This window comes from Rhinopithecus bieti, unplaced genomic scaffold, assembly GCF_001698545.2.
Source record: "Rhinopithecus bieti isolate Rb0 unplaced genomic scaffold, ASM169854v2 scaffold_28987, whole genome shotgun sequence".
NCBI lineage: Eukaryota > Metazoa > Chordata > Mammalia > Primates > Cercopithecidae > Rhinopithecus > Rhinopithecus bieti.
In genome coordinates this window covers 124,385-138,794 of record NW_016812958.1, presented here as the reverse complement: position 1 = coordinate 138,794, position 14,410 = coordinate 124,385, and the positions used below count along the sequence as shown (strand labels likewise).

The following is a 14,410-nucleotide window of genomic DNA, read 5'->3' as shown; positions in this document are numbered from 1 at the left end:
GCCCGACTTCCTTTGTACAACTGAGAAGATCTGTTTTGTCAGGCAAAACAGAAACACAACATTTTGTCTGGGAGGTTGAAAATGAAAGTAGTGTTTCTCACTGTTTTAGAGGAAATACAAAATACAAAGAAGCAGAAATTAAGAAAACATTGTTAGATAAAAGATTAGAATGAGATAAACATGTGCCACTTTGACACCAGCCAGATGTGACGCCTCTCTCCACCTGACCAACCAAATGGTCAACTTCTTCAGCCTAGAGACTGTGGACAAAGACACTTACTTTTGGCTTTTGCCTACGTCATCTGATTATGCTAGTGACTCCCTATAACATTTGATGGCCATTTCACTTAACTTTTGAAAAAAAATCCAACCAGAAAATCACAGTGATCTCTGAAAAAGGGTGGGGAAAACAAGGACACATTGGATACAAAGTTTGTATCATTCATTTTCTAAAAATTCAATTTGAAGCTAGCAGGAAGTACAAGATTACAGAGATAAAAGCTCCATTTAATCTTAATATTTTTGCAAGACATAAATGGGGTAGAGATTTACACAGGAGTTGGCAGTTTGGAACAGAGTTGACTAGGCATAAAAGCAATAGTATTAAAATGTTTGTTTTATTTTGTATCTTTGAGACTTGAAACTGATAAAAATTTCTGATTAGCAAACTTCGAGAATAGAGTCTTTCTTCTTTCCAAAATAACAAATATCTTTTAGTTTGAGTACTCCATCTGTGGCAACAGGAATGATAAATGCTTTTGAGAAAATTAGCAAGGTTTTGCCCCACTTAAATGGTTAATAGTAACAGCAGCACAGACCCAAACTTGATAAAACTTTGGTACTTGTTATTTGGACTAAAATTTTGTCTAACTCAACTCAGACACTTAAATGGGAGTTTTCAGGTTATCCTGCTCACTGACTCATAATTGGGAGACAGATTCATGGGAAGGCAGCTTTGGACACATACTCCTTCTCTTGCTGAGAACCACTGATATAATCTAATTCTCTTGTTTTTTAGGTGAGAGAAGCAGAGGCCCAAAAGAATACAGCAAATACCCAAGGTCACCCTGTCAGGATTGGCAGAATAGGGCTGGAACAAGGACTCTTTTCTTTGGACAGCATCCTTTCCACCTTGCACCTACAATCCACTCAAACACTGTGGCATGGAGGCAGACTCCTTCCCAACAGGTATTGTCGAGAGCTTCTTCCTACTGTCATTTGTGAGTTTCATCAGCTCCCAATCCTTTGTGTCTCAGCTTCTAAACTTTCTTTCTTTGACTAGAACTCAGCCATAGTAGAAATGGATTTATGGATGGGATTAGAGATATGTCTTATCTGATGTGACAACTCTAAAGAATAGGTAGTATTTTAGAGACATCAGAAGGCCCTATAGAATTCAACAAGAGTACCATGTAAAATTCATGATGTCTGGATGTGTTAGGGATAGGGAGGTATTGCTATTTTGACTTTGATCTATCCTTTAGGCCCAGAAAATCTTATATTTATAGACAGAGGGGATCCAGGCACTGGAGAGTCGTTCCTCCATAGGGATGCGAGCCTGATGTTTTAAAAAGCTAACAGTGAAGAGTCTAGTGGCTTTTTATGATTTCTACCAGTCACTCTTCACTTCTGGCTCTTCACCTGCTCTGACATGATGGAAATAAAATAAGTTAAGAGATAGCTGTTTTATTAGAGCTAGAAGCTCCTATTACTTCAACTAGATATATCACTTAGGTAAATTTTAAATTTACTTTAAGGAAATATAGATATAAATATACTTGAAATTACCCATTATAATGGTGGTTGTGATAAAGGAGGAAAGGGTAAGGGTATCCACAGTTGGCCTGAAACTGTAATTTCAATGCTTGTAATACTTTTTGGAAGGACTTGAAGAAATAAGTCCATTGAAGGCTCAAGTAAGATGGTAACAAGTAGTACATTCATAGTTGTACTATTTGTAATAGCGCCAAACTGGAAAGTTCTCAAGTGCCCATCAACAATAGGACGAACAAATTGTAATAAGTCCCACAATAGAACATTATTCTGCAATGAGAATGAGATCCACAATCAGCACAACAATACAGAGGAATCTCACAAATGTTAAGGCTGAGAGAAAGAAGCCAGGCACAAAAGAATACATATTGATCGATTCTATCTATATAAAAGACAAAACCAGGCAAAGCTAGTGAATGATATTAGAAGTCAGGATAGTTCTCGTTCTGGGAGAAATAAAGTGACAAGGAGGTGCTTCTAGAGTGTTAGTACTGCTCTGTTTCTTACAGGTGCTGGCTACAGGTTCATGGTTCAGTTAAAGTTAAGTTTATTGAACTGTATACTTATGCTTTATGCAATTTACATACCTATGTTATAGTATTTCTGTAACTTTTTTTAAAAGGCAAATGGGCATTTTTCAAGAGGCAGGGAACTAATACTCATTATTTAGATAGAAAAGCCCTGCTTTCATCTTTTGTTAGGAAAAGTAAGAATTTTGGAAGTGCACCTCTTTTGTAAAATGTCAATCTGGTAATAAACTAAAATAGTCAATAGAACAGGAAAAGAGAGGAATAGAAGCCTCAAAAGATGAATTCCTATCAAACACTAAACAGTTCTTTTCCAGAACTCTTCGTGACTTAGAATTCTAGAAGGTCCATCAGAGGTCTCCCATTTCTATTCAGAAATGCACTTCTAAAGTTAGACAGCTGTCACAAAGTCTTAGGGAGTAATGAGTTCACAATTTCAATTTATTATCAAAATATTTTGAATGACAAACCTGAAAAGACAGGAGACGCAGAGCTACATAGATGCAGATTTGCCCTTTTATCAGAGATACTCTAAGGGACAGATTTAGTTTTGAAAGTCCAATTTGAAAACCACAAGTATATATACCTCTAGACAACTATCCAATGGCAATTTTTACCCTAAAGTTTGTGCTAAAAGCTTTTCATCAATATGATTTATAAGTTTGAATAGTCTCAAATTTTCATCTGCATATCACTTTACAGATCTTGGTTCACAACTATTTATTTTAAGCTGAAACTTCAATATTCATTGATTACCTATAATAATAGTTACTCATAAATGTAGTTAATAATTAAATATAAAAATTATTATTTTTACATTTATATAAATCTCTTAAAAATACCAAGTTTTGAGAGAGAGAGAGAGCAAGAAATTGCTTAGAAAATTGCAGGAAGCCTTAAGAACCTCAGTATCAGTCAAAGCAGGTACAACAAAAAACAATTTTAGACATTCATTTTTTGCTCTAAGAGTGCTTCAAATAAATGATCACAGAATGAATAACTGATGTATGGCAAAAATGAGTTTAAAACTGTATAAGCTCCAAGGCCCCAATGTGTATAAGAATTCTTTGGAAGCGTTTCAAAGGACTGTAAATGTTGCAAATAAAAGCAAAAACTAGTAGTTAGGCAATGTGCTTGAAACTATAGTGTCACCTACTGTTCTTCTGGTGCCTAACTGTATTCTTCCACATCTTCTTTTCCCTTTGGATTCGAAATCCTGGTCTACCTCAAAGGTTCTGCATTGTTTTCTAGGGACATCAGCAAACTGGTAGACCATATGAGAAACAGAAATAAACAGTAACATTATCTTTAGAAATTAAGCATTATTTACACAGTGAGAAGTGATTGACTTGATAGACCTCAGACCCCCTTGCTCCCTCCACACCCTTTCTAGAACAACCTAATGTTATTTGTATTGTGATGCTCCGCTCTCTGTTAATCACCCCCAAGTCAGTACAGTGACCCCTAGGGCCCATTTTCTCTCGTTAGAGAGTTCCCTGTTTCTGTGGTGTTGGCAAGTCTAGCCGAGGACTGCACTGCTTCTTTTGAAGATCACCAAACCCGGCATTTCTTTTCTGGATTCATGTATGAATTCTTGCGGCAGTGAAAGGCTTCTGAAAACTCTGCAGAGTTCTGCAAAGTCCCAATAATCCTTTGAAACAAACAAAAAAAGTCACCATCAGCATTTGATACTCATGTCCATACCACACTGGAGCCCTGCAGCATTTTCCTCTGCAGGTCAAGTGAATGAATTTGGAGTTTAAAGTTAAACTTAAAATATCCTGGTACAATGAGTCAATGCCTTCTCATTAACAGAATTTTTAAATGGAGAGGTAACAAAGTACAGGAGTTAAAAGCACAGATTTGGGAGACAGACTACATGGCTTGAATCTTGCTTATGAAGCTTCTCTGTGCCTTGGTGTCTGCACCAAGATAGAACATGCATCTTAAGGTTGTCATTGGAGAGTTAGTAATTTATAAGCATTATATGTGTTTGTAAAACAAATGAATAATTCACATTTGAAAATGCAGTTATTTGGAGTTGTATTATAATAAGAGTTTGGTCAAAGAATATAATCATGACCTCTCACTATGTCTTGAAAGGGCTCACATAATGACTTAAACATAATAGACTTTAAATAGATATTTTTTGTTGATTTGATAAAGGATTATTTTCCTTTTTCCAAAAGGGCTCCTTAAATATCAGAAACTGGATTCAGCCTGAATAACTGGAAAGGGCTGGCAAAATGCCACTTTCCTCTTATCTCTGACCCCAGTGGGCAAAAACAACACAGTCCAGTTCACTATCTGCACCTAGCAGCATTTGAGGGAGAGATGGGTCAGTACATTGATGCAGAGGTGATGTTTTCACACCCACCCTGAACCCTGAACCACCTCCTTCCCTTCTCTTCCTGCTGAGGCCAGCCCATCATGCTTGCTTGGGTTGGGAGGAGGTGCCCAGAGACAAGTGGACTGGAGTGGTGCAAGGACTAGGCATAAGTGACAGGTGAGTCCATTTTGATTTATGGAGCTCTCCCTATGTGGCAGGTGTACTACCGTGTGTACATCTTAGCACTTCTCTCTCCTCCAACCATTCTCCACACCACAGTCAGAATGATCTTTAAAATTTAAATCAGATTCCATAATCTCTTACTTAAAGCCTTCTATGGACTTGAAGGAAATTTACACTCCTGTTCATGGCCTCCAATGTCCTCCTGATGGCTCCAGTCTCCTCTCTAGCCTCCTCGTAGTACATTTCTCTTCCTGTTCCTCCTTAGGCTCAAACTATGCTGACCTACCTTCAATTCCTCAGACCAGCCAAACCCTGTCCCTTTTCAGGGCCTCCTGCTACCTGCAGGTCCCACTCCCTGGAAATTTACTCAGCAGTCAGTACATGGCTAACTCCTCAGCCTTCATGCCTTTGCTTAAATATCCCCTCCTTGGACCCCTTCTTTGAATGCCATCTAAACTAACTCCTCTCTCAGGGACTATCCCTATCAAAGCACTTACCACATTTACAATGATTTGTTCTCCTTTTTTACTTCCTGACACACCCACTAGACTAATTTCTATGAGGACAAAATACAGCCTTTGTATCCTTGAGTTCCACATCTGTGGATTCAACCAAATGTGGCTGAACATATGTGGGAGAAATATTGTGTCTGTACTGAACACGTATGGACTTATTTTCCTTATCATTAATCCCTAAAGAATACAGTATAACAAATATTTACACAGCATTTACATTGTATTAGGTATTACAAGTAATCTAGAGGTGACAAAGTACAGGAGAGAGAAGGTGTATAGGTTATATGCAAATACTGCACCATTTATATCACGAAGTTGAGCATCCACAAATTTTGGTATCTGCAGGGGGGGAACCAATCCCCCACAGATACTGAGGGAAGATGCTGTACTGTGTATGTCTTGCTCCCTGCTGTGCCCCCAAAGTCCAGCACAGGACTCAGTACATACTGAATGAATGAACCTGTGACCTGGTTGGTCACAGTGATTACCTGTAGAGAAGCAATAGGGCATTAGGAAGAAAAACACTACTTAGTGTTTCTGTTGTTTGTTTGATATTATGGACCAACAGGAAGAGAAAGAAAGCATTTTCTTTCCGTTTCCTCATTCCAGAAAATAGAGATCCATGTGGATTTTTTTGTAAGTCTGACTTTCTAATATGTCACCCATCAATGCATCAACTAACTTCTCTATTCCTCTCCACCACAACTCCCCTATCTTTCCTGGAGGATGTAACCTTTTTTAGTTGCTTGTTTTTTAGGACCCCTAGAGGAGTCTTAAAAATGAAAATAATCTCCTGGGGTTGTGAAGTGGAGTCAGGAGCCGGAAAATTTATATGTTAGTCCATTTGACAGGGAGATGATTGGCCTTCCCAAGAATGGGGTGAATTCCAGTAAAGGCAGGTTGTGTGAATGACAAGGAGATGCTTCCTGCTCTGAGCACGGCTCTGAGAGTCCCTCTGATAGCATGGCGCATGGTTGTTGGAGAACCTGGACCTGAAGAGTGGAGGCTCTGGGGCTCATGAGCATTGGAAGGAAATGGAACCACTGACTGGGAGGATTTGGACTGCACGGATGTCAGCAGTGACCATGGTGGACTGAAGATGGAAGCTATTCTCTAATTTCTATGCCTGTGTGATGATTTCAGATTCCTGAATAACCCTGAAAGAGTATGTTGAAAAGTCACTGAAAGTAAATGGCTCATCTCCTAGCTTAGTCTAAGAGCTCAGAGTTTGGCTTAATTTGATTAAAAAAAAAAAGTCAATTTCTTACATCTGAAATATTGAAAAACACATTCACTCTTTGGACCATGTGAGAGTACAAGGAGAAATCTGCAGTTTGCAAACCAGAAGATGGCCCTCACCAGAACCCGATCATGCTGGCACCCTGATCTTAGACTTCCAGTCTCCAGAACCGTGAGAAATAAATTTCCATTGTTCATAAGTCAAAAAAAATTCACTTCTATAATGTAGTCAAAAGTGACTGTTTGTGTAGGAATCAAAAGAGCTTAGAAATTAGGAATTTGCATTGGTCTTTAGTCTTTCAGGTTGTGGGACTCAAGGATTCTTTATGTTAGAGAGGAGCTTTGATTTATTAATGCAACCTTCTTCCCAATTCAGGATGCCTAGATACTGGCTAAAGACAGTCATCCTGTCATCCTGGGCATTCCTCACACTGGGGAGCAAGCTCCCTGGTTGACCAGGTAAGCCACGAGTCATTGATTGGAAGAGCTGCAGTTTTTGTTTTTATTTTATTAATTTTTTTCCAAAGGATTCTGTCTTAGATTTAATCATATGGGAACAAGTACTTCAGTAAAAATGTCCAAACCCACTACTTAATTTTATATTTTTCTTAAAAAGTACTTTTAGGATTTATATTTATAAATCTCAAAATTAAGTTAAAACAACAAACAGAAAAACACCTCAAAGAAAAGTCCTCAGATAACACTGCAGAGAGTGGGCACTGCAGAAACACTCAGCCTGCCGTGCACTCAGCTCTCCATGCCCATTCTGCCCATCCGCTCTCCATCCAAAGACTCTACTTAATTTGATCCTGAATAGGTCAACAACACACTAGGGCTTCACTTACTTTCTTAGTTAATGTTTGGTGTTTGTGACATCAAATCTTTGAATAGATCATCTATTTTTTTCTGAGATAGGGTCTCCCTCTGTCACTTAGGCTGGTGTGCAGTGGTGCGATCATGACTCACTGCAGCCTTGACCTCCTGAGTTCAAGTGATCCTCCTGCCTCAGCCTCCCAAGTAGCTGGGACTACAGGCATGTAGTCCATGCCTGGGCAATTTTTTTGTTTTTAATAGAGATGAGGTCCCACTATGTCACCCAGGTTGGTCTTGAACTCCTGAGCTCAAGTGATCCTCCCTCCTTGGCCTCCCAAAGTGCTGGAATTAACAGGTGTGAGCGACTGTACCAGGCCTAGATAATCTATTTTGAAAAGTGAGTACATTATTAATAAAATACATCTTTTTTCTAAGAGTGAGATCGTATTACATGAATTATCTTCTGTTATTAGAAGATATGTACATGAATTTCATGCTGTATAAAACTGTGTACTTGTGTTTCTAATAGCAGAAGATAATAAAGCTTTTATTGATGATTTCTTAAGGTGATTTACTTGAAATTTTTACTTTATTATGTAAAATAACTTATTGTACTGCTGATGTTTATTCCCTTGGCAAACAGTTACTCGTATTAAAAGCATCTAAGAGATTTGGCATTGTGACCAAGAATGGACTTTATATACTATCTGACTATTCCTGCATACTACAACTGGACTTCTGAATTACTGTGTGCAATTAATGGGTCCTCAGACAACCTTTTGTTAATTCTTGTAAATGAATGACTTAGCTACAAAGTTAACTGGTTTCATTCAGAAATAAGCTATCCAATCTTCATCATTAACTAATTTTTATGGTTCTTTCAAAGCAAAGTCATATTGATGAGTGTATGTTCTGCTATACATTCATAAAGAAATAAATGCTGGAATAGATTTCTAGTTATCAGCTAAAGATTGGAGGGGCTAATATAAATTCTACAAAACTCACTAAAATCCATACTGATATCTATAAAATATCAGGAACCAACGCTAATATTGAAGGGAAATTGAAGAAACAGAAGAATTTCAAAGAGGGCTTATTAGCCTGCTAAATTACAGAGTTATGAAGGAACAAAATAGCCTTATTAGTTGAACATGTCTATATAAAACACTAGACAAAATATTCCTTCAAAAATATTAGAAATTAAGCTTTGAAAAACATTTCTTACTTTGCTAGTGATGTCAGTTCTAAAAAGTGCCTTTCTTCCTGACTGGAAGATAAGGTTGAGCAATCTAAGCACTTAAATCAGTTTGTCTATTTGGACTTGCTTTACAAAATTATCAGACCCTTACATATTATGTAGAAAATTACATCTAAATAATTTTAGAAATATATTTATAGATTACATATAAATATTATAATAACCATTCCCTGAAATGACTTTAGATGGCTAACCATAAACTGGATTTCCAAAATGAAGTCAATACTTAAATTATAGATTCAATTTCTAGACTACTAAAAGAAAAATGTTTTTGGCTTAAACACCACTTAATTTTAACAACATGTTTTCTGAGCTAATCAAAATGGAGGAATTAGGGAACTAAAGGCAGGCAATACAATAATAGGAAAGAAAACTGGGAAAGAAACAAACACACAGAAAACCCTAATAAAAGCCAAAATAAATCAAAAGCATCACAATTGATATAAGAATAAATAGCTCCACAGAATAAATTCATAAACAGTAAAAGCATAACTAATAATCATAAAGTAGTCTGTGCCATCAAAATTTTTTAAAAGGTTAGGTTTTTTTTTCAGTATATTGTTTTAAGGTAGGAAGGCAGAAATACATTTTAATAGAGAAATTTTAATCCAGTTGTTAAGATAAAAATGTTAATACTTAAAAGAGACAAACTTTATCTATCAAACTTAATTTGCAACCTCTCATTCTCTGAGGATGGTAGATATACTAGGTATTACAATAATATTACTGAAATTCACCTAGATTTTTATGGACATCTGTTTTAGTTTATGGAGATATGCAGGGCAAACCCTTGACAAATTAGGTTGTATGGTAGTTTGTATGAGCTTATAAATGCTAGCTGCTATCCTTAGAATTAGATTCTTATACCTTAACTTCTCCAGTTTATTTTAAAAAACATAAATAAAGCTTTAGTCACGAAGAATAAAACAATAATAGATTAGACATAGCAAATACAGTTTTATACATGTAGCTTTGTATCAAGCGTATTTTGCCTTTTGTTTTAATACTATGGCTGTTTAAATATAAGGTTACAAATATCTAATTCATAAATATTTCTATATAACCACCAAGCACAATTCTTAAATAGCAACTTGGCATCTATTAGTTTTTAAAGTTCCTTAAAAGATATGTTTTACTTTGTACAGCCAGGAAGTGGTCTGTTTCCAAAACTAAATGTAAGCTCAACCTTTTGCCAAGAAAATCTCCTTACCTCCAGAGAAAATAATAATTTCCTTGACAAAAGGTTGGCATTCCCTTTACCCTTAAAACACACACACACACACACACACACACACACGCACGCACACACACACACACACAATTGTTATGAATGAAAAATAGTCAATGAGGGATCTTTGGAACCAGAGCAACAATAACAACTTAAATGTACAAATAATTTAACTTATTTATAGCAAAATATTGTTTTCAGTTTAAAATTGGAGCTAGAAAACAGTTATATACTTATCTACATTTTACTTAACCACTGATCAGTTACTAACATTCTGAAATGTGCAGAACATAAGAAATGAGCACCAAAAAGGCCTTGACTGATACGGAACTATTGCAAAATACATAAGAATTCTTATTCTGTTCATAACTCTTGTCTACAAATTATCCTAGTATGAACTTTCAAACACACACACACAACATAGGCTCTTCATTTATATTAACGTTAATCCTCTAGCAACTCTCATGATAATTTAATCCTCATTTTACATATCAAGAAACTGAGGCACAGAGGTTACATTAAGGCTAGTAAATAGTGAAGCCATGGTTGGAACTCAAGTGTTTCTTACTTCAAAGCTTAAGTTCACTTTAGTAAAGAAAAAGACAACTTTAAAAAAATTAAAAGTTTCTTGAATAAACCAAAATGGGAATTAATCCAGTCACTTCTGTTGCTCATTACCTATAGAGCAATTAATTTGAATATCTTAGCAGAACTCAACTTAGTTTGGATTACAGAGATAATAGGCATACCATAAGTAATTATTGAGTGAATGAATATGGAAAGAAATATTAAGGCAGATACTAGATGATGATGATGATGATGTTGATGATGACAATGATGATACTAACAAGCTGAGTAAATTCTTTAATTTTTAAATGGGCTACTCTACTGTTTCATAACTGAATGTGTTTTTCTCCATAATTGAACGTGTTTTTTCCCAAGAGTAAATGATCTGGGCAGTATGCTTACATTCATTTTATGTAGAGCTTTTGAAATTTAGCCCATTAGTTCTCTTTTGTTCTCAAGATTTTCCAACTTGTTCTCCATTTTCCAACTACCCTACAAATTTTTTAGGTTTTTTCTTTTTTTTAAACTTTCTTGCCTGAGAGGTGTTGTTGATCAGCAAATGAGTGACTTAAGTGTTCTAGTACGTGGGAAAGGGATAGCATTAGGAATTCAGTTCTTAAACAAATACATAGGATCTGAGATTTAACATTCAAATGTTGGTTAGAAGGGACTCTCTTCAATCATTGTTCTCTTAGATTTTCTAATTTGGGAAGAACTTTAACTTCTTCTAGATCTTGCCAAGAAAATCTCCTTACCTCCAGAGAAAATAATACTTTCCTTGACAAAACGTTGGCATTCCCTTTACCCTTAAAACACACACATACATACACACACACACTTCTATTGTTATGAATGAAAATAGTCGATGAGGGATCTTTGGAACCAGAACAACAATAAAACTTAAATATACAAATAATTTTCTACCCTGTAGAGCATTTTTCTCTCACATCCTCGATGGGCTGTTCTGATCTCTGCTTCAACGTACTCTCTCCTGAAGCTTTGGGAATGTTATTCCATATTGAAAAACCTCTAATTAATTAGTAGGAAGTTTTCCTTTGTGTTGAAATTTTTCTTCGCAGTTTGGAGCTCATTGGGTCTGGGCCTAAACCATTCACAGCCTCTTAGAAATGTCTTTGTGCTAGCTTTAAATTGAGCCACTGTTCTGAGACGACATCTTTGCTGGAATAGATCAAGCCCCGAGCCTCATACATTCTAAGGAATTATAATTATTGTAGATTCGAAGAAAGAGAGCGGCCAAGGTGATGCTTATGTAGAATGCTCTAATGTGTTCTCTCGATCCTATCTGTGACTCTCAAAAAAAAACAAAACAAAACAAAAAAACACTGAATTTCCCAATGTAAAAGAATCAGAGTTAGAAAAGTCTAAATTCCAAATGTGCAAGCAATGGACCCAATATAAGAGCACCTTGATTGCTGTTCATACCCACGCACCTGAAATTGCCTGGACTGTGCACATCTGTTTTAATGGAGTTGACTGCATACTCTGGCCTATAGGTTCCACACCACACCTAGAGATAGGAATAGGAAAAGCAAAGTATATACTCAGGTTCAATCAAGGATTATTTGTTTTAGCAAATTGAGGGGAGGGAGAAAAATTAAATTGGAATTCTGCATTCCTCAACCATTCTCTCTTCAAATAATGTTCAATGAAAGGCAACCAGGAACATAGTTATTTATCATTAATATGATACAACAGTCTATTATAAACAATGAAAGTGAATCAAGTCAAATGCTCTGCCACAATTGATTAAAACAAGAGAATTCAGCATGTAACATCTAACTTACTGTGAAATTTTAACTCAAAATGGTTTTCATATCTGTCAATCAAGAAAGACACAATACCTGTGCAAAGTTCAAGAAGAATAGTTGTTTGTGATTTAGGTCAAGTCCAGGAAGTAATTTTCTTCACCATTCTTTTAACATAATTCTGATAGGCCTAGGCAGTTGATAAAATAGAAAAACAATAATTATAATTCCTAAGGTTATATATAAACCTATGTAAAAGATCTTGTCACCAAGTAATTAATATTTTATATTAAAATCACCCTAATAATACATTTAGTTATGGTAGCCTACAGCTATTTTATGGATTAGAAAGGCAAATCAAATTTATTTACAAATGCTCTGAAAAGAACAAGATACTGATTAGTAGATGACAAGAGCCTGGTACATGTTAGGTGATCAATAAATGTCAATTGAATGAATGGATGACCTAAATGATGAAAAACTTAACTAAATGTTGTTTTATAAATTGATGAATAAGACTAGTCAGGACAAATGAATTGCCAAGTAAGTCTACAATTGCTACATTTAACTTAGTTACTACTCTCTTAGCAAAATAGACTCACCAGACTAAGTTCGAGTGACTCTTGCCAAGTCAAAGGGTTCTCTTGAGATCCCTTAGAGGCCTAGTCTCCTATGAGTCTGAGGACAATAAAATGCAACTATTCTGGTCTTTTGGAGACAGGAAAAAAAGGACAAAGCCTCAGGTACATTTGAAGGAAAATATTCAGGTAATTTGAATGTCAAAAAGTGCTCTTAATTCTTAAAGATTTATGCGCACTACTGAAAAAAATGAGTTTTCCTCTACTAAATAAACTTTTAAAAGGAATTCATAACAATCGTTCTAGATGTGTCATTTCCAATTTAATACAAAGGAAGGTGACCAACTAGATGAGCAGAAGATATACTTCATTTCTGCCACTTACCATCGACATAGACTTACTGAACCTCTACTATGGAACAATGCTGGGGATATGGGAAAGGCTTGCACCTGCTCCCTCTTAGAGAGCTTGAAATCTAGCAGGGGGGCAAGGTATTACATGTTAAGAATTTACATATTTTCAAAATGTAATAAAATATTTGCACAATTGTCATTTGCATCATCATTACAATTCTGTACTTGCTCTAGGTAAGGACCTCCGTGAAAGTACTATCAATCCCAACTTTGGCTGGATTTTATAGCAGTGATTCTCAATCTGGCTGTGTATCAGAATCACCATGGGAATATTGAGTGCCAATGCTTTCCACTTCCAGTCAAGATGGAGTGATAGGGACTGGATTTAACTTCTTGCTGAAACAACTAAATGATGAACAAAATATTTAAAATAATGGTTTGCGTAACACTGAACATCAGGCAAAAGGAGAACGACCCCTGAGAGATGTTAAACATTACTCTCAGTGAGTCCTATCCTGCTGAGCTTATTATCCTGAGAGTTTTCAGGCCATATCGTAGGAGAAAACCAGTCAGAGCTGGGGAGACTCCTTGAGTTGAGGAGAAGGAGCTGAGAGTTCAGGGACACCAAGAACAGATTACTAAAGAGGAGAAAGCTACACAAAAAGAGAACCTCAGAGATTACAGGTGGCTATCCTCAAGCATTCAGCTTAGTCTTGATCTGAAGATGTGTGTGAGCAAAATACTCAATGCTAGGAAAACAATATCCCAAAAGGACTAGAGATAACAATTTATGGTACTTACACAGGATGAGAATGGAAACCTCCAAGATTCACAGAGTAGATTCTTATCTCAGCAGTTGAGAATAATGTGCCTAGACTGAACACTGCCCCCATCTCAACGAATAGTTGCAAAAGCAAGACCCAAAAGGATCAAACCATTTTCCAGGATTTTAACTGTATCCTAGAATAAAGCTCAAGAATATATATAGGAAAAGGCCAGGCACGGTGGCTCATGCCTGTAATCCCAGCACTTTGGGAGGCCAAGACAGGCGGATCATGAGGTCAGGAGATCGAGACCATCCTGGCTAACACAGTGAAACCCCGTCTCTACTAAAAATACAAAAAATTAGCTGGGCGAGGTGGCGGGCGCCTGTAGTCCCAGCTACTCAGAAGGCTGAGGCAGGAGAATGGCGTAAACCCGAGAGGCGGAGCTTGCAGTGAGCTGAGATCCCACCACTGCACTCCAGCCTGGGTGACAGGGTGAGACTCCCTCTCAAAAAAA

General features: G+C 36.6%; 1 protein-coding gene across 1 annotated transcript in view; it reads right to left on the bottom strand.

Annotated features, from left to right (window-relative positions):
- Window positions 1-598: 598 nt before the first annotated feature.
- Window positions 599-14,410, bottom strand: part of MME (membrane metalloendopeptidase) — a 91,017-nt gene continuing 77,205 nt past the window's right edge. The window contains 4 exon segments of the mRNA XM_017847381.1: window positions 599-3,951; window positions 11,884-11,960; window positions 12,295-12,355; window positions 12,357-12,388. Coding sequence (XP_017702870.1) covers window positions 3,852-3,951; window positions 11,884-11,960; window positions 12,295-12,355; window positions 12,357-12,388 — 270 coding nt within the window. The 3' untranslated portion in view covers window positions 599-3,851.